Source organism: Lepus europaeus, chromosome 7, assembly GCF_033115175.1.
Source record: "Lepus europaeus isolate LE1 chromosome 7, mLepTim1.pri, whole genome shotgun sequence".
Classification (NCBI taxonomy): Eukaryota; Metazoa; Chordata; class Mammalia; order Lagomorpha; family Leporidae; genus Lepus; species Lepus europaeus.
The window spans coordinates 37,095,184-37,116,521 of NC_084833.1; the positions used below are offsets into that span (position 1 = coordinate 37,095,184).

Consider the following 21,338-nt stretch of genomic DNA (forward strand, 5'->3'; position numbering starts at 1 on the left):
AAGCAATATATGAAAAACCCACGGCCAACATCCTATTGAATGGGGAAAAGTTGGAAGCATTTCCGCTGAGATCTGGTACCAGACAGGGATGCCCACTCTCACCACTGCTATTGAATATAGTTCTGGAAGTTTTAGCCAGAGCTGTTAGGCAAGAAAAAGAAATTAAAGGGATACAAATCGGGAAGGAAGAACTCAAACTATCCCTCTTTGCAGATGATATGATTCTTTATTTAGGGGACCCAAAGAACTCTACTAAGAGACTACTGGAACTCATCGAAGAGTTTGGCAAAGTAGCAGGATATAAAATCAATCCACAAAAATCAACAGCCTTTGTATACACAGGCAATGCCACGGCTGAGGAAGAACTTCTAAGATCAATCCCATTCACAATAGCTACAAAAACAATCAAATACCTTGGAATACACTTAACCAAGGACGTTAAAGATCTCTACGATGAAAACTACAAAACCTTAAAGAAAGAAATAGAAGAGGATACCAAAAAATGGAGAAATCTTCCATGCTCATGGATTGGAAGAATCAATATCATCAAAATGTCTATTCTCCCAAAAGCAATTTATACATTCAATGCAATACCAATCAAGATACCAAAGACCTTCTTCTCAGATGTGGAAAAAATGATGCTGAAATTCATATGGAGACACAGGAGACCTTGAATAGCCAAAGCAATCTTGTACAACAAAAACAAAGCTGGAGGCATCACAATCCCAGATTTCAGGGCATACTACAGGGCAGTTGTTATCAAAACAGCATGGTACTGGTACAGAAACAGATGGATAGACCAATGGAACAGAATAGAAACACCAGAAATCAATCCAAACATCTACAGCCAACTTATATTTCATCAAAGATCCAAAACCAATCCCTGGAATAAGGACAGCCTATTCAATAAATGGTGCTGGGAAAATTGGATTTCCACATAAAGAATCATGAAGCAAGACCCCTACCTTTCACTTTACACAAAAATTCACTCAACGTGGATTAAAGACTTAAATCTACGACCCGAAACCATCAAATTATTAGAGAGCATTGGAGAAACCCTGCAAGATATAGGTACAGGCAAAGACTTCTTGGAAAAGACCCCAGGTGCACAGGCAGTCAAAACCAAAATTAACATTTGGGATTGCATCAAATTGAGAAGTTTCTGTACTTCAAAAGAAACAGCCAGGAAAGTGAAGAGGCAACCGACAGAATGGGAAAAAATATTTGCAAACTATACTACAGATAAAGGGTTCATAACCAGAATCTACAAAGAAATCAAGAAAATCCACAACAAAACAAACAACCCACTTAAGAGATGGGCCAAGGACCTCAATAGACATTTTTCGAAAGAGGAAATCCAAATGGCCAACAGACACATGAAAAAATGTTCAAGATCACTAGCAATCAGAGAAATGCAAATCAAAACCACAATGAGGTTTCACCTCACCCTGGTGAGAATGGCTCACATCCAGAAATCTACCAACAATAGATGCTGGAGAGGATGTGGGGAAAAAGGGACACTAACCCACTGTTGGTGGGAATGCAAACTGGTTAAGCCACTATGGAAGTCAGTCTGGAGATTCCTCAGAAAGCTGAACATAACCCTACCTACAACCCAGCCATCCCACTCCTTGGAATTTACCCAAAGGAACTTTATTTGGCTAATAAAAAAGCCATCTGCACATTAATGTTTATTGCAGCTCAATTCACAATAGCTAAGACCTGGAACCAACCCAAATGCCCATCAACAGTAGACTGGATAAAGAAATTATGGGACATGTACTCCATAGAATACTATACAGCAGTAAGGAACAATGAAACCCAGTCATTTGCAACAAGATGGAGGAATCTGGAAAACATCATGCTGAGTGAATTAAGCCAGTCCCAAAGAGACAAATATCATTTGTTTTCCCTGATCACGACAACTGAGCACCAAAGGGGAATCCTGTGGAAGTGAAATGGACACTATAAGAAACAATGACCTGATCAGCTTTTGTCCTGACTCTAGATGTACAATGTAATACTTTATCCTTTTTAGTATTTGTTGTTGTTGTTCTAGTACTAGTGGTTGAACTCTGTAATTAACACACAATTATTCTTAGGTGTTTAAATTTTAACTGAAAAGTTATCCCTGTTAAATTTCAGAGTGGAAAAAGAGAGGGAGGAGATGCACAATTTGGGACATGCACAATCAGTCTTGCCCCAAATGATGGAGTTAGAAATGTGCCAGGGGATTCCAATACAATCCCATCAAGGTGGCATGTAACAATGCCATCTCACTAGTCCAAGTGATCTATTTCAGTTCACATTCGATGGCTTGGATAGGTCTAAGAAACAAAGGGATCACACAAACAAGACAAGTGTCTGCTAATACTAACTGATAGAATCAAAAAGGGAGAGAAAGATCCAGCATGGGAAGTGGGATACACAGCAGACTCATAGAATGGCAGATGTCCTAAACAACACTCTGGCCTCAGAATCAGCCCTTAAGGCATTTGGATCTGGCTGAAGAGCCCATGAGAGTATTGTAGGCATGGAAAGCCAAGATACCATGGAAAGGAAAAAAAGAAGAAGACCTAAATGAAAGATCTCTGTGAGTGAGATCCCAGTGGAAAGAATGGGGCCATCAAAGAAGGAGGTACCTTTCTCTGAAGGGAGGAGAGAACTTCCACTTTGACTGTGACCCTATCGGAATAAGATCAAAGTCAGCGACCCCTAAAGGCTTCCATAGCCCTGGCAACTCTTGACTAGAGCCTAGGGAGATTACTGATGCCATGAACAGGAGTGTCAAATTGTTAAGTCAGCAACAGGAATCACTGTGTACTTACATCCCATGTGGGATCTGTCCTTAATGTGTTGTCCAATGTGAAGTGATGCTATAACTAGTACTGAAACAGTATTTTTACACTTTGTGTTTCTGCGTGGGTACAAACTGATGAGATCTTTACTAATTATATACGGAATCGATCTTCTGTATATAAAGAAAATTGGAAATGAAAAAAAAAACCTGGTGTTAAATTGGAAATGGCATAGGATTAATTTTTAGAAAAATATTATGTAGGATCTCTGCCTTTAATGTGCTGTACACTCTTATTTAATACTATAACTAGTACTCCAACAGTATTTTTTTTTTCACTTTGTGTTGCTATATGGGGGCAAACTATGGAAATCGTTACCTAATATATACTAAACTGATCTTTTGTATATAAAGAGAATTGAAAATAAATCATGATGTGATTGGAAGGGGAGAGGGAGCGAGAAAGGGGAGGGTTGTGGGTGGGAGGGAAGTTTTGGGAGGGGGAATCCATTGTAACCCATAAGCTGTAGTTTGGAAATTTATATTCATTAAATAAAAGTTTAATTAAAAAAATACTACACTATCTCACTTATATGTGGAATTGTAAAAAAAAAAAAAAAACTGGTCTCATATAAATTGAGAGAAAAGGGCAGTTACCAAAGGCTGGGAAGAATAGAGGATGGGAGGACAGATTAACTAACAGACATTAAGTAATATTTAAAGAGGCAAAAGAAAATCTAGTGTTCAATTGCAAACTAGGATGACTTCGATAACAGAATATTATATATATATATATTTTCCATATATATATATATATATATATATATTTTCCCTAAAAGCTATGAGAGGATTTTTAATGTATTCACCAGATATGATCAATGTATAAGGAAATGGTTAGGTTTATCCTAAATTGAACATTGCATAATATATTCATGTGTAGGGATATCACATAATATCTCATGAATATGACTTTTTTTCTGTATCAATATTTAAGAACCTATCAAGTAACAAATATAACAGTTTTTCCAATATTTAATAAAAGGGGAGGATAAGCCAAAAAATAAAAACAAAAAGGAATTGTTTAAGTGATCCAAGAATGGGCTGCTCAATCAAATCATGGACAGGAAATGCATACAGTTACTTTCAGAACCACGGAGATGAGGAATGTGAATGATTCCAGGAGGACCCCTCCAACTCCTATCCTTTTCTTTTCTACTGTAAGTTAGAGCTATTCTTTTTTTCTTTCTCTTTTTTCAGACACTGTGTCACTAAAGTTGATAGGGATTGCAAAGGAACTTCAAAAAGTTCATGAAAAATTTTACTTAAAACGTTTACATATTTTGATGCAATAAAAATTTGAAAAACATAAAAGCATACATGGTTTCTTCATAACATGCATTGTCCATGAAAATTTGAAGCCCTTCTAATATCTTGAAAACACTGAAGTCAGTCCAAGAGATCTCATTTTTACATTAAATTTAAAATAAGTTAGAAAATGCATAGACTGGATCAATCACTTGTAGCTAGAATTAGTCTAGTTTGCTTCAGTGTACATTCCTGGACAAACCAACCATGACAAGAATATATAAGAGATTGAGGGGGTTGGAAGTAGTCACAGAGTAACAAGGTGGTTGAAAAGTTGTCAGAGATTGGAGTCTGCTCTAGGGTAAGCAGAGGGTACATTGATCTGTGAAATACAAATTTCTTCTTCAGTTTTCAGGTAAGAAATTTATGTGACAAACTACTAAAACCACTGGTACTTAAAAAAATCACTTTGCATGCACTGTTAAATGGTTTAAATATGTATTTATGCTTAATACACTGCATGATGAAATAGGTATTAACATCTCCCTTTTATGTACGAGTAAACTAAAGTTGAGAGATTAACTTTCTATGGTTAAACTGCGACTTCGTGTCAGAACCAGGATTTATACCTAAGTCTGTCAAATTTCCAAACCTGTGCTCTTTCAAAGTAATACTAGTAACTAGATTGTGTATTTTTGTAAAATAGATATTAGCTCATTGTAAACACTATATAAACACATATACACACACTTTTATTTTTTTTAAAGTGGAATGACAAAATACCTTATCGTAGAATTAAACATCATTAACAAAGAAAATCTTTCATGTATTACTAAGGAGAGAAGGATAAATAGAACAGCAGAAAATTTTTATAGAAATGGTATATCAGATTATGTGTCTTATTTTGAATGTAAGCACAACATTTAATTTTACTTGAATTTAATTGAAAAGAAACTGAAGAGTGGAGAATTGGTGAAGCAAACTTACTACAAAATCTCCTCAATGTCTCAAAAACTGTTGAAGCATAGAAGAAGATTGGAATCATTTTAAATAGATCACGTGAACCATGTTCCTTCAGAATGCTAGTTGCCTTTCAACTCAAGGTATTCTTTGTTTTGACTTTTAATTTCCAGAAGGTTTTATTATGTTGTTCCTAGGAAGTCTTAGGGATTCTTGGATCTGTAGTTTGATGTCTTCCATCAGTTTTAGGATAGCCTTAGTCATTTTCTCTCCAAATATGGCTTCTGTCCCATTTTTTTGTTTTCTTTTGGGATTCTAATTACACTTGAATTAGTTAGACCTCTCATTGCAATTCCTGTGCTTCTTAACACTTTTTTTCCTTTGGATTTTCTTTGTCATTCCATGCTACCCTCTATATATTTCCTTAAGAAATATCTTCCAGTTTACTATTTATCTTTAGCCATGTCTAATCTGTTTTTAAATGCATCTACTGAGTTCTTAGGTATGACTAGTACATGTACTCTTCATTTCTAGACTTTTTGTTTTATTCTTTAGTTTTCAGCTATTAAAAAAATTCCTATGAATATATAAACAGCATAAGTCCCCAACAGGCTTTTTATTTAAAAAGTTATTTGTATCATTTTCTCTTTGTTAGTTTTATTTCATAATCATAAACTTTGCAAGCCAATTATACTTGAGAATAAAGAAAACATGGAGCTCAAAAAACTGCAATGACAAAACAACACTTATAGCATACTGTGAGCAAATGGGGTGGAAAGGTGCTTTTTCTGAGCCAAAGAAAAATTGGTATGGTGGATAAAATAAAACACAAGTCAAGAGTATTAGAGCTGTCCATAGTCAGCAATGGTGATCTATGGTGGTCTTGCCATTCCCGGACTCAAGGGTGCTCTACGATTTCCATATTTGTACTTTCTTTACCTTGCCAAAGATCATGTGCTTGCCATTCAACCATTCAGTCTTAGCAGTGAAGAAGATAAACAAGGAACCATTTGCGTTGGGCCCAGCATTTGCAATATACAAGATATTAGGATTTGTACCTTCAGGCACATTCATCATCATCAAATTTCCTCCCCATAAACAGATCCCACCAGTCCCATTTTGGCATGGGAAATCTTCACCATGGCACATAAACCCCAGAATTTATTCTGTGAAAGCAGGAAATCCTATAATCAAATTGCTTCTATTGCTCAGAGCACATTTTTTTTTTCTTTGTCTTTGGAACTGTGCAAACAGTTGGAAGGAGACATGGTCCAAGGGCTTGTTATGATGTCCAAGAACACATGGGGTCAATCATGGCTGGCAGTAGGTGACTTTGATTGATAGCATTATCTGCAGTCTCTTTGCCCTTTTAAAATTGTTATGACTGATCATTTTCTGACTTAGTTATAGAAACAAAGTATTAACTATTATAGAAATGAGTTGAGAATTGTGATTCCCCACACCTCCAAAGAGGATTAAAAGTTGCTTTTGGCAAGCAGTTAGGGACTCTAGAATCAAAAGTCAACTTAATGGAATTTCTTTTTTTTTAATATTTATTTATTTATTTATTTATTTGAAAGAGTTACACAGAGAGAGGAGAGGCAGAGAGAGAGAGAGGTCTTCCATCTGATGGTTCACTCTCCAATTGGCCGCAATGGCCGGAGCTGCGCCAATCCGAAGCCAGGAACCAGCAGCTTCTTCTGGGTCTCCCACAAGGATGCAGGGGCCCAAGGACTTGGGCCATTTTCTACTGCTTTTCAAGGCCATATCAAAGAGCTGGATCTGTAGTGGAGTAGCTGGGTTTCGACCAGTGCCCATATGGGATGCCTGCACTTCAGGCCAGGGGGTTAACCCCCTGTGCCACAGTGCCGGCCCGGCCCCCTTAATTGAATTTCAAGGACTAAGTTGATTTGAAAATGGCCTTCAGTTTCTTCAAGTTCCAATTGATTTCAAGTTCACCTGTATTCCCAAATAAATTGTCAAAATTTCCTTTTAAGTTTCTCAGTTGACATGAAGTTCACAACTGGTAGCTACAAATGTGGAAATAATTTGGGTTTCCTCTTCCCCTATATATTTATCACCTCTTTATTAGCTCTCTGATTCTTTAACCCTGACTTTTGATGAACAATGTTTTGGTCAAGTTTTCTAGTTGCTTTTTAGTGGGATTTTTGAAATGAAGTTTTGATTGGTAAATATTTTACTTAATTTGATATCAGTTTTAACTTCTTGATTTCTCTTGGCTTACATAATTACAAAATAATTGTTAATTTTTTTCTATCCAATAAGTCTTTCTTCCACCATTATCTTGATCCATTCCATGTATGATCATGGAGTGATTTTACAGTACTACTCTCACTAAGTTCACATGAATTTGACTACATATATCTTGTGGCCAATTCATGATTCATGGTCTGGTTTGAGAGGAAGGAGAATCCAATGAAGGAATCAGAGTGTTAGAGACAAGCCTACAGAGGGAGTGATTCTGGAAAATGCAATGGAGGAAAGATTTCTATTGAAGGATACATCAAAACTATGAAATGAGGCAGAGACAAGTAGCTCAAGATGGTGATTAGTATATTGAGTGGTAACTGAGAAGTCAACAGTGACTTAACAAAGAACACACAGAATTGGGAAAAATAAAAGGTGAGGAGTTGGAAGGTAGTACAGATTCTCTTTAAGAAATAGATATGAGGGGGCTGGTGCTGTGGCTCACTTGGTTAATCCTCCACCTGCAGCACCAGCATCCCATATAAGCACTGGTTCTAGTCCCGGTTGCTCCTCTTTCAGTCCAGCTCTCTGCTGTGGCCTGGGAAGGCAGTGGAGGATGGCCCAAGTGCCGGGAAGAAGCACCTAACTCCTGGCTTCGGATCAGCATAGCTCCTGCTGTAGCGGCCCTTTGGGGAGTGAACCAATGGAAGGAAGACCTTTCTCTCTCTCTCTCTCTCTCTCTCTCTCTCTCTAACTCTGTCAAATTAAAAAAAAAATAGATATGAAAGAAAATTTTAAAATGGGTGGTATTTTTGTAAAGAAAACAGAGTCAAGGAGAGATTTAGTTATTATTGTTTGTTTTTACCAGGGGGCTCTTTTGAGCATATTTATAAAGGTAACAGCAGAGACGGGATTCAAGACGAAGGAGGCAAATAAAATCGACAGAATCGAGTACTAGAGAATACAGAAAACAAAGGAGAAGGATAAGCTTTCTGATGAAACATAGGAGTACAAAATTGGGATAAAGGAAGAGATTTGTAAATGCTGAACTGAAGGTGAGGGGGTGGGAATTAGCAGGATCCAGTTCTGATAGTATCAACCTCCTTGTTCTGTAAAAGGGAGGATTATAAGCTCATTCTAAGTGTAAATAGCCCGCCTACTTTTTGGCATTTATTATCCTTTTAAGACCTGAAACACATGCACTTTATTCATTTCCTTATACTCTTCTCACTGGTTTTAGAATAGAGAAGTGGGAAACTTTTTCATTTTCCGTAACAACCTTTCATCTAACATATCACAAATTATTCATTTAATTTTATTTCTCAAAATGAATTTTGGAGAATCTTACTAAAAAGACTACATAAGTTGGCCACTTACTGCCATGAGGATATAAGAAAAACACTTTCTCCAAGATAAATAATGCCAAATAACTTCACAGACTGGTTCTCTTTACCCCATCTTGTCTTCTTATAAATGGAAACTCCATGAGAGCAATAACTGTCTCTTTTATGTATCTCATCATGGCATAGCAAACATCAATGGTGTCAAATAAATAATAAATGGAATAACATTCTCAAATAATAAATTCTCATACTATAGCCCAATCAATTGCTGCTAGTGATGCAGAAGGTGCACTTAAAACAATAGCACCACTGAGAATTTAATGCGTTCAGAATAATGCTAAATATTTTACATGCATTATCCAGTTTCACCCTTAAAACTTTCAATTCAAACACATTCACTATCTTCTACTTGATTCATAGCAACCTGTTAGAAAGAACCAATACTATCTTTACTTCAAAGTGAAATAAGAGAAAATTAAAGAGATTAAATGCTAAAGTTTACATATTCAGCTAATATACACAGAACTAATATTCAATTTAAGATTGTTATTTTTTTTGAGAGGCAGTTACAGAAAGGGAGAGAGGAAAGAGAGAGAGCTCTTCCATCCACTGGTTCACTCCACAAATGGCCACAGTGGCTGGAGTTGGGCTAATCTGAAGCCAGGAGCTAGGAGCTTCTTCTAAGTGTCCCATGTTTGTGCAGGGCCCAAGCATTTCAGCCATCTTCCACAGTTTTCCCAGCCCATCAGTAGGGATCTGGATTAGAAATGGAGCAGCTGAACTCAAATTGGTGACCATAAGGGATGCCGGTGCTGTAGCCAGAGGCTTAACCTACTACACCATGGCGCTTGTGCCGCAAGTGAATTTTAATGGACATTTATTTCAAAAATCTAACTAGGCATGCTGTATTCTTATGGTAATAAATAATTTTTAAAAATGAATTTAAGCAAAATTATATAACATGTCACATGAAATAGAAATGATATATACATATATGATTAATATATAATTCCTTATATATTACTACTTATATATGATATAAACATGATTAATGAGATATATATATGCTTCATGAAAATTCTAGAAACTTCAAAGACAACACTGTAATTACTACACAATTTGAAAAACAAAAGGAATAACAAAATAGGCATATCAACTAAAATTGTATAGGTATCATATTTCATTTTTGAAAAATGATTTATTTATTTGAAAGGCAGAGTGACAGCAAGAGAGGGACAAACAGAAAGACACAGAGAGATATTTCAACTGCTGGTTCATTCTCCCAAATGGCTGCCAACAGCTAGGGCTGGGCCAAGCCAAAGCTAAGAGCCATGAATTCCATCCCCATTGATGGTAGGGGACCAAGTACATGGCTTTCATTCACTTCTTTCTCAGGTGGATTAGCAAGGGGTTGGATCAGAACCAGAGCAGCTAGTACCTGAGGTGGCATTCAGATATAGAATGCTGGTGTTGCAAGTGGTGGCATAACCTTCAGTGTCATAATTTTGTTCAAATTTCATTACTTAGGTGATGAACTGAAAATTTTCAAAAACTTAGCTACTTTATGATACTGATCCAAATTAGAAGGCAGTTAACAGATTCAGAAATATTTTATTAGAAAAGCACTGCAAATCATAATGGTTTGTATTTCTAGTCTATTATTTGAATGTTCCCAAACCATTTTCCAGAACACACCATTTAAAACTCATTCATGTATTTTATTATGTTTCTCACAACAGATTAACAAGCAGGCAAAAATGAATGCTGTAAATAACATAATTACAGAAAATAATTACTATAAAACATTTTAAAATCAATTTTGTTTATTGCATATTATTGAAGAATTTTTTCTGTTAGAGTATTAGTTTTCTAGGGTTGCCACAAACGAATGATCACAGTCAGCGGGTTAAAACAGTAGATATGTGTGGGGTCACTGTTCTAGAGGCGAGCAGTCAAAAATCAAGGTGTCCAACAGTACTGGTTCCTCCTACTGGAGACGCTGATGGAGAATCTCTTCCTGCTTTTCTCCCACATTTTGGTGGATGGTTGCCTGCAATCTGTGGAGTCCCTTGGTTTGTAAGATTTATAATTCCAACTTCCGCTTCCCTCTTCTCATGACAGTCTCCCTATTTCTGTCTCTCTTCTTTTCTCATAGGATTATAGTCACATTGAATTAAGGGCCTGCCTGTCGTGAAGAAAAACTTAGAAAATTCTTTAGGTATGATTCAGGGGATCGACTTAGTTCTATTCCCTTATTTCCATTTTGAGACTACTTCCCTCAGTTCTTAATTCTGAATTTATTATAGGCTTCTTCAAATTTAAAAGTACACATAGAGTCAAGCATTTGGCCCTAGAGGTTAAGATACCTGTTAAGATGTCCATGTCCCAAATCAAGAGTGTTTGGGTTCAATTTCTACCTCTGGCTCCTCAGAACTGATGGTCCAAGTAATTGGGTTTATGCCACCCATGTGGGAGATCCTGAGTTTCTGGCTTCTAGCTCCTGAATTATTTTGGCCTAGTCCTGGCTGTTTTAGGAATTCGAGGCAATGAAACAGCAGAAATGAGCACATGTGCTCTCTCTCTAATAAAATTTAAAATAATTAAATAAATCAATCCCATAAATTAAAGTCAAACAATCATGGGCACTAAAGTTAAACATAGATGTAGATAAAAATAAGTGTGAGGTAAATTCATCCACTTAACTTTTATATATTTTGCCCATATGACGAATTTCATTCACTTTGATTTACCAATTTAGAATACATAATATGATTTTCAGGATAACTAACAGAATATTTATTTACATGTACTTTAATCAGCATGACTTCCTTCCCACCTCATGTATTCTTTGACTTATTATTATCTGCTACTCATCTTTCATCATGTTCTCATACCTGATCTCCTTCAGTAGAGCAACTTCCTAATTTTCCAGAACTGTGAACCACTTCTTTGTAGCATTTACCACTCTGTGCATTTGGTACAGATTTTTATGATTTCTTAACTTTCATTCTTCTCCACTAGCCTATTAGCTCCATAGGACAGGTACTGTTGGTCACGTGTACCTAACTTAACTGTGTTTCTTGAATGACAATTTCAGTACTTGCTGAAAAGTGAATAAATTAGAAGCGTATATTTATACACAAAAAGGTGACATGTGAATTATGAATCAATCTCATCAATTTGCTAAAAATTCCCTACCAAGGACATCTCTCCTGAATAAACATTTTATACTTATTACTTATTATGTCTAAATAAAAGCATTAAGAGAGCATTGCATTTTAATATGTGGAATAAATCAGACAGCTATTTCAATAGACTGCTGAATTAGATTGAATAGATCAACTAAAATTCAGGATTAAAATAAGAAAATTTATTATTTACAGAAGGCATTCTGACATATTAAGAGCATATGAAATGTTATTTTATTTATTTGAGAGGCAGAGAGAGCCAGAGTGAGAAAGCTCTCTCATTTGCTAGTTCATATTCCAAATGTCCACAATGGCCAGGGCTGAGCCAGGCTGATGCCATGAGCTAGGAACTCAAATCAGGTCTCACCTATGGGTGACAGGAACCCAGTAACTTGAGAGATCACCACTGCCTTCCAGAGTCCACAATAGCAAGAAGTTTGAACAAGGAGTTGGAGCCAAGAACTGAATCTAGACACTCTCACGTGAGACACAGCTGGCTTAAGTGGACTCTTAACTGTTGCATTAAAAGCCTGCTCTTGGGCTATTTTTAAAATGGGCACAATTAAAATTAAATAGACTACAGTAAAACAATTGTCTGCACTTGGACAATCTTCTGTTGCTTTTCCCAGGCCATTAGCAGGGAACTGGATCATAAGTGGAGTAGCTGGGAGTTCAACTGGCATAGGTATCGAATGCTGGCATTGCAGTGGCGACTTTATAAACTACGTCAAAATACCAGTCCAAATATTTGAAATTTTCAAACTTGTATAAAGCCTATAGCTAAAACTACTATAGTGATTAATTATTTAGAAGTAGGGAAATTGAAATTAATTCAATGATCATCACTATTTTAGCTATAAAAAGTCTATTGAAAATCTGATCATTTAAATTAAGAATTTAGGGCATCCAAATATGATTATAATAGTTTCTCTCTTGATAATTTCAGTTTATGATTTTAGATAAACACAACAGTAGTAGTTGCTTTTTCTAACTTCCTGGTCATAGAAAAAAAATCATATATAATATAAACACATTTTTCCAGCCTTCAGATATGTTGTGTTGAATTTCCTGTGTCATGCTCCTATTTCCTAAATTCATTTCTGATAAAAATAATAATGCTAAATGCCATCGATTTCAAAACTATCTCACACTTTAAGCTATCACAACCTGTTCTGGAATATCACATAACAAAATGAAAAGAAACTAAAATTTGAAGACCAGGTGATGGTCACTTTCTCATAATTTGATAGCTGCTCTAAGCTTGGCTGAGCGTCCTCTGGGGTTTTCTTGTACATCTTGATCTTCTGGAGTAAGTACCTTCTTGTTTATCAATTCCCACATTAAACGAGCTCTTCCTGCAGAGACTTCTTCCTTGTTTTCAGGACCTGAACTCAGTTGTGATGTCTGTACCACCTTCTGTCTAACACTTAAGTTATACTTTTCTGTCATGCTTATCCCAAGCAAAAATCGTTTTACTATACGATCTTCTAGTGAATGGAAAGAGAGGGCAACAAGTCGGCCACCAGGTCTCAGAAACTTCTGTGCTGTCTTTAGTCCTGTATAGAGTTCATTGAGCTCATTGTTCACAAATATGCGAAGAGCCTGGAAAGTCTTGGTAGCAATATGGGTAGATCGCTGTAGCAAGTCTTTTCGTGCATAAATAGCAGAGGGAGGAAATGCACCTAGGGAAGATTTTGTAAAAACAGGAAGAGGATAGTTCACATTAATACTTTTCATTAAACATATTGGGTTTTGTAGTGTGTATGCATAAAAGAATCTAAGAGACTATATTTTCTTATAAAACTATGGCATTTTATTCATACATCATACTCATATTTCCAAGAATTCTATCAAGGTTTAAAAGGATCTGTCAGAAATATATTTAATAAATCATTTAGTGGAATCAAAGAAAGGAACAGAGAAAGAAAGAAACAAATATTTGAAGAAGTAACAATTCAAACTTCCCAGCTTTGGTAGAAAACAACTGATTCAGGCCGGTGCTGTGGCTTAACAGGCTAATCCTCCACCTTGCGGCGCCGGCACACCGGGTTCTAGTCCCGGTTGGGGTGCCAGATTCTATCCCGGTTGCCCCTCTTCCAGGCCAGCTCTCTGCTATGGCCCGGGAAGGCAGCGGAGGATGGCCCAAGTGCTTGGGCCCTGCACCTGCATGGGAGACCAGGAGAAGCACCTGGCTCCTGGCTTCAGATCAGTGAGATGTGCTGGCCGCAGCAGGCCATTGGAGGGTGAACCAACAGCAAAAAGGAAGACCTTTCTCTCTGTCTCTCTCTCTATCCACTCTGCCTGTCAATAAATAAATAAATAAATAAGTTAAAAAAAAAAAAGAAAACAACTGATTCAGACCTATAAGAACCTAAAGAAACAACAAATAGAATATACAAAAAAAGGTGCCCATGGCACATCATAAACAAACTACTATAAGCCAAATCATGAGAACAATAAAGAAAAACAACATAGTGTATTAAGGAGAACAAAAATATGATTGACAGCTAATTTCTCACTGTCATAATGCATGTTATAAGACAGTGGGATAACACTGAAGGTGTTGAGAATAGAAATATGTTTGTCAACAAGGCTTTATTCCTTAAAACTATTCTTCGAAAATTAAGGCCCAAAGATATTTTTAAATAAATAAAAAGTGAGAATTCATTGCTGACACATGTGCACTGAAGAAATACTAAAGGAAATGCTGTAGGCTGAAATAAAAAGCCAAGTGATAACCTGAAAAGAAAGGAATGAAGACATAAGTAGTAAATATAATATATGATTTACACATTACATATATATTCATTCACAGGATTTTATATGATAATATATACAATGTATGATAATAATAGCACAGAGGATGAGAGTGAGTAAATGGAGCTAAGTGTACTGTTGCAATGTTCCTATATTTTCCTGAAATAAAATTTGCTTATTATGGTACCTAAGGCAAATAATAAATAATATTGCAAAGAAATAAAGCTAACAAGCTTATGGAGAGTAGAAATAGTCTAAAAAAAAGAAAGCAGAACTGAAGGACAGCAAAACAAAAAGTAACAAGGAAGATAAACAGCAAAGTGAAAGACAATAAATCTGTCAATAATTACATTAAACAAAGTTGTAGACTGCAGGGCTTGCATTGTGGTATAGCAGGATAAACTGCCACCTGCAATGCCAGCATCCCATATGGGTTCATGTCCCAGCTGTTCCACTTTTGATACAGTTCCTGCTAATGGCCTGGGAAAAGCAGCAGAGAATGGCCCAAGTGCTGAGGCCCTGCCAACCACATGGGAGACCCAGATGAAGCTCCTGGCTTCTGCTTGTCCCAGCCCTGGCTGTTGCAGCCACTTGGAGATTGAACCAGTGGATGAAAGCTCTCTTGCTCACTTTCTCTTTCTCTCTGTCTCTCAGCTTTCTGCTAGGGCCTGGGAAAGCAGTACAAGATGGCCCAAGTCCTCGTTCTGCACCCATATGGGAGACCTGGAAGAAGCTCCTGGCTCCTGGCTTCAGATCGGCCCAGCTCTGGCCATTGCAGCCAACTGGGGAGTGAACCAATGGATGGAAGATCTCTTTCTCTCTCTCTCTCTCTGCCTCTCTGTAACTCTGCCTTTCAAATAAATGACTTAAAAAAAAAAAAAAACCCACAACTTCCACATGAAATGCTGGGATCCCATATAGGCACTGGTTTGTGTTCAGGCTGTTCCATTTTCAATCCACCTCTCTGATAATGGCCTGGGAAAAGTAGTGGAAGATGGCCTAAGTGCTTGGGCCCTGCTACCCATGTGGGAGACCTGAACGAAGTTCCTGGTTCCTGGCTCTGGACAGGCTAAGCCCTGGCCATTGCGGCCACTAGGAGAGTTAATCAGCAGATGGAAGATTTCTCTCTCTTTCTCTGTCTCTCCCTCTCTCTTTGTAACTCTTTCAAATAATTTTTTAAAAAGAAAACAAAAAATATATGAATAAATCATTCAATTTAGTAATAAGACAAGCAACTTATTTGAAATATGGACAACATTTTGAACAGATATTTCATAAAAGGTATAGAAATGACCAATGAATGCATGAAAAGATATTCAATGTTATTAATAGCTACAGTAAACAACAACTAAATACACTATATATCCAATGAAAAGGAAGTGCTGAAATTGATTAGGGGAAATAGATAATCTGAATACACTTAAGTCAATAATTAAAACTCTATCCAAAAGAAAAGTCCAGACCCAGATAGCCTCATTGTTGTATTCTAAAGGAAAGGAAATTACAGACCAATATCCCCTTTGAATATCAATGTTAAAATCTTAAAATACAACCAAATAAAATTTAGCATCTGATTAAAGGAATTACATACCATGGCCAAGTGAAATTTATTCCAGTAATGTAATCACGGTTAAACATATGAAAATTAATCAATGTGATATATCACATCAACAAAACAAAGAAAAGAAAACCCATGGTCATTTGCATTGATGCAGAAAATGTATTTGCAAAATCTAGCACTTTTTAAAAAATTTACTTAAGTTATACAAATTTCATATATTTCATATATACAAATTTAGGAACATAGTAGCATTTCCCCCCTACCCATGCTCCAACACTTCCTCCTCTTCTCTCTTGGATTTCCATTCTTGATTTTTACAGTGATCTAATTTCAGTATACTCACTGAACCCCTTGTTAATCCTACTCTAAGTAAAGGAGTTCAACAAATAGTACGAAGAGAATGAAAAGAAAAGAAAACAAAATAAAACACTATTCCTCAATGGTAGAGACAAGGGCTATAAACACCTATAAATAACCTATTCTCAAAATGTCTATTTCACTCCAATACATTACATTTCAGGTATTCTATTAGTTACAGTGGATATGAAAAAATGCTCAATAAAGTAGGAGTAGAAAGAAATGACCTCAACAAAATAAAGGCAATATATGAGAAACTCATAGGTAACATCACACTCAATAGTGACTTTCCTATAAGATTATGCACAACACAAGGATGCCTGCTTTCACCAATTAAAAATAAATAGATGAGGGTACTTCAAAATATTTGCTGGAAATCTACTATAAAAGTTTATTATGGTGCAAAATATTAAAATTGTATATATCAATAGTATTAGAAGCTTCAGTAAAAGCAATTACACAAGAAAAGGAAAAACAGGCATTCATTGGAAAGAATGAAGTAAAATTACCTCTGTTCCAAGAAGACATGACATTATATGACGATACGAGATTACTTCAAAACATTTTTGGAAAAGTAATTAATAGGTAAATTTATTTTGATGCAAAATGTTTTTTTTAAACTATTTATTTTATTTGTTTGAAAGACAGAGTTACAGAGTGAGGTAGAGACAGAGAGAGAGAGAGGGGTCTTCCATCCGCTGGTTCACTCTCCACATGGCTGCAACAGCTGGAGCTACGCCGATCTGAAGCCAGGAGCCAGGAGCTTCCTCCGGGTCTCCCATGTGGGTGCAGGGGCTCAAGCACTTGGGCCATCTTCTACTGCTTTCCCAGGCCATAGCAGAGAACCAGATCAGAAGAGGAGCAGCCGGCCCTGATGCAAAACTTTTTGAATCTATTCAAGGGGCCAGCGCTGTGATACAGCAGGTTAAAGCCCTGGCCTGAAGTGCCGGCATCTATATGGGTGCTGGATCTAGTCCCGGCTGCTCCTCTTCCAATACAGCTCTCTGCTATGTCCTGGGAAGGCAATGGAATATGGCCCAAGTCCTCCCGCATGGGAGACCTGGAAGAAGCTCCCGGCTCCTGGCTTCAGATTGGTGTAGCTCCGGCCATTGTGGCCATCTGGGGAATGAACCAGCAGATGAAAGACCTCTCTGTCTCTACCTTTCTCTGTAACTCTTTCAACTAAATAAAATAAATATTAAAAAAAAAAGAAAAGAAATATATGCAGGTCTCAAAACACTCATAGAAAAAGCACATTATGAAAAATTTATGTACTTATTTCAAAATTTTTTGCATGAAACATTCTATTTTTCACAAAGGATTTGAAGTACCTTGTAGAAAATGGCAAAGTTCTCAAACACACACACACAACCTGTTGGAACTGGGCCTTGCCAATGTCAGAGAGTCACAAATAATGAATATATAAGCTGAAACTTACATTGAGGAATGAATGGCCTTAGAAATGACAGGATAACTCTAATCCATGAAGCTCTTCTCCTGGGGCTTACTGTTTTTTAGAGAATACTCACCAGGATTATATGTAGTCCATTTCCTGAAAAGGATTTCTAGATATGGTCCTGTCAACCACCTTAGGTCCCATCTTTAGAGACAAGGAGATGGTGAGTCTACAATAGGTAATGTATTTTGTAAAGCTTCTGGGTGCTACTCTGGGGATCCAAGGCACACAGCCTCCCTTATTTTAGCCAAATTAAATTTCCAGGGTTACCCTGCCTGTATACTGGTATTTCATGTCTGTTATTTACAGGAAGACAGGCTGACAATGCATATTGTGTAAAATGAAAAAAAGAATAAAAGAATATAAAACAGCATATGGTATAGAAATTAAAGTAGTAAGATGAAAATATCCTCTGGCAGTGGTACAAACAGGAAGACTAGAAAAAAATCCAACTATGAAAAATTAAGCACTGTTTCTCGAATTTTTTTTTTTTTTAATTTGACAGGTAGAGTTAGACAGTGAGAGAGAGAGAGAGAAAGAGAGAGAGACAGAGAAAAATGTCTTCCTTCCATTGGTTCATCCCCCAAATGGCCGCTACGGACGGCTGCGCCGAACCGAAGCCAGGAGCCAGGTGCTTCCTCCTGGTCTCCCATGCCGGTGCAGGAGCCCAAGCACCTAGGCCATCCTCCAAAGTCTTCCCAGGCCACAGCAGAGAGCTGGGCTGGAAGAGGAGCCACCGAGACTAGAACCTGGCGCCCATATGGGATGCCGGCGCTGTAGGTGGAGGATTAACCAAGTGAGCCACGGCACTGGCCCCCGTTTCTCGAATTCTTAAGCTTAAAGACAATCAGTAAATGTACTGTGTCTCTGAGGAAGTGATAGTTACTGGTTAGAAAGCAAGAGACAAAATTCTCTTAAGTATGCACAGGCTACATAAGACTGCCTACATACAAGTCATCAGGACAGAAGATTAAAACACTGCACCAGACTCAATGCACTACATATATTGCACTCTGAATTAACTCATGGGGAGAAACATATTAATTAGAAAGAGACATGGGTCCGTGCTCTTGAGGAACTTACTGTTTTCCAATTCTTCTTCACCCTACTCACATCTCCCATATCCTGTTATCATAAGTATAAATGGTCCTTCTCTGCTTGTCCATTTCCTGAGTTTAATAACAGAGCCTACTATGGCTAATTCATTTGATTAAGGAATAGAGTAGCTAAGATGGAAAATATGGTCTCAATCACAATTTGGGTCATTTGGTTTGATGATGAGAGTAAATCTTCTTGTTGTGTTTCATAGCCCATCAGTGAATGGACTCAGCTAACACAGGACAAATGTACTAGTTTTAAGTGGGAAGATGTACTCACTGCTGGTGCAGCTCTTTCCATGCTCCACTTTAATTACTAGTTTACTTGTCTGCCTCACTCCCTTCACTCTGACCACCTTATGGAAAAGGAACTATTTTGTGTTCACTCTTATATCCCCATCACTTGGCAGAGAAGCTTGTGGTTCTAAACTCTGACAGCACATCAATGTCATTGGCAGGACTTTTTAAAATACAAAACAAAACAATTGATGCCTGGCCCCACTCCAGGCCTACTAAAGCAAATTTCAGGGGTTTATTAGACAGGAGTTACTATTTTTATGAAGCTTCTCAGAGGAATTTGGCACACAGCCAAGATGAAAAACTACTATAGTAAATACTCAATAAATGTTTGTCAAAAAGATAAGGAACACTATAAATAAAATAAACAGATTAATGACTGAACAAAAACCCAGACCATTAGTACCAAAAGTTTGCTTTATAACATTAGTTGAATACATAAAGAGCATGATGCTCAGTCATAATAATGGGTGGCTAAAGAAGAGCACACTACATTTATTCATAAAAATATTATGAACAGAATTGTAAAATAATGTCATGACATAGGCCCAAGTCCTCTTTTTTTTTTTTTTTTGCCAATGTGATTGTGGATATAATCAAACTACAATTTTAATGGGGCAACTAAATTCTCAAGTTTGCTGGCAATTCCAATATTGTAATACAACTGATTGCATGTATTTGATTATATCTGATTATAACTAAGAATGTCCTCAATTAATCAACCATTTGCACATGTAATGGGGCACCTGCAAATAATTTTAACCTCTGAAATGTAAGCTTGAAAGCCTTTATTATCTGAAATACAGCAAGCATGCAAGATGAACATTATTGCTGTATATTACTTTTGCACAATAGACTGAGACATGAAAATGCAGTGGTAAAATTGTAAATATAGATTTAAAAAAATAAAGATCTTCAAAGATTTAAGTTGGAATTTTTCCTCACAAAAATTAATATACAACATTCAGATCTGTTTACTTTTTAATTTTAATTTTTAAGCTTTTAACAGATTCAATGTGTTTGTAGATATAATTCTAAGAACAGAATGATATTCCCTCCTCCCTCCCACTGTCGTCTTCTTTTTTTTTCTTTTGAGATAACATATTTAAATTTACATTACAGTAAAAAGGATTAATACTTTTCCTAATAAGAAGTCTAACAAGTAAAAGCAAAAGATCCTAGTTTAATGGGAATATAGAAAGTGGTTATAAACAATAACAGTGGGAAAATGATCATTTCACACATATACAATAAATTTTAAGGTAATCACAGATCATTAAAACTATAGTAGAATAACATTCTTAACCACTGCATTCACTAAAGTATAAAACAAAGTTCTACAAAATTAGGTTTGCATCAATACTGATACACCCAGGCATTTCTCTTTTTTTTTTTAAATTTTGATTCCACATATAAAGGAGAACATGTGGTATCTCTCTTTCTGAGAATATTGAGATTTTATGTAAGTTTTACTTCCCTTAACTATGAAATCCTGAACCACCTATTTTCTCATTATGTCAAAATAGCAGAACTATTTTCCTCCTTATACTTTAAAATAGCAAAATTATGGCAGTAAAACTGACTACAAAAGGAAATTAAAGGCTAACATATTTAATAACAAGATTTTTCAAGTTAAATACACTTTTAAAAATGTATATTTAAGAGTAAATGCACATTAAACCCAGTATGTGATAACAAGTTCTAATTTCAGTATAATTTTGAGGTTTTATCTGGCACTTACCTCTCTCATAGTAAGGTTGGAAAATTCATGAAATTACCTATGCAAGAAAATTATTAAGCATTCTGTCTCATTAGAGGCACTCCATTCTCACAATCCAGTTTAGCTTTGTTGCTGTTAGCGTTTTTCTAAGTCTGTTACAGCTTCATATCTTTGTCTCACAGGAGCAAACTCTGAGAGTTCTGTATCTGGGGTGGATTCAGAAATCACCACTTACTAACTTCACCACTATCAAAGCCATCATCACTGTTTGTACACAGCCAGTAGATGAACC

General features: G+C 36.5%; 1 protein-coding gene across 3 annotated transcripts in view; it reads right to left on the reverse strand.

Annotated features, from left to right (window-relative positions):
- The window catches only part of METTL15 (methyltransferase 15, mitochondrial 12S rRNA N4-cytidine), a 289,931-nt gene that overhangs the window by 56,732 nt on the left and 211,861 nt on the right, over positions 1-21,338 (reverse strand). Inside the window, exon 7 of one of the 3 annotated variants that reach the window (XM_062196371.1) lies at positions 10,189-13,483. The exons of the other annotated variants lie outside the window; for them this stretch is intronic. Coding sequence (XP_062052355.1) covers positions 13,038-13,483 — 446 coding nt within the window. The 3' untranslated portion in view covers positions 10,189-13,037. Of the gene's footprint in view, positions 1-10,188; positions 13,484-21,338 lie in introns of those variants that run through there. 3 annotated transcript variants of the gene reach the window in all.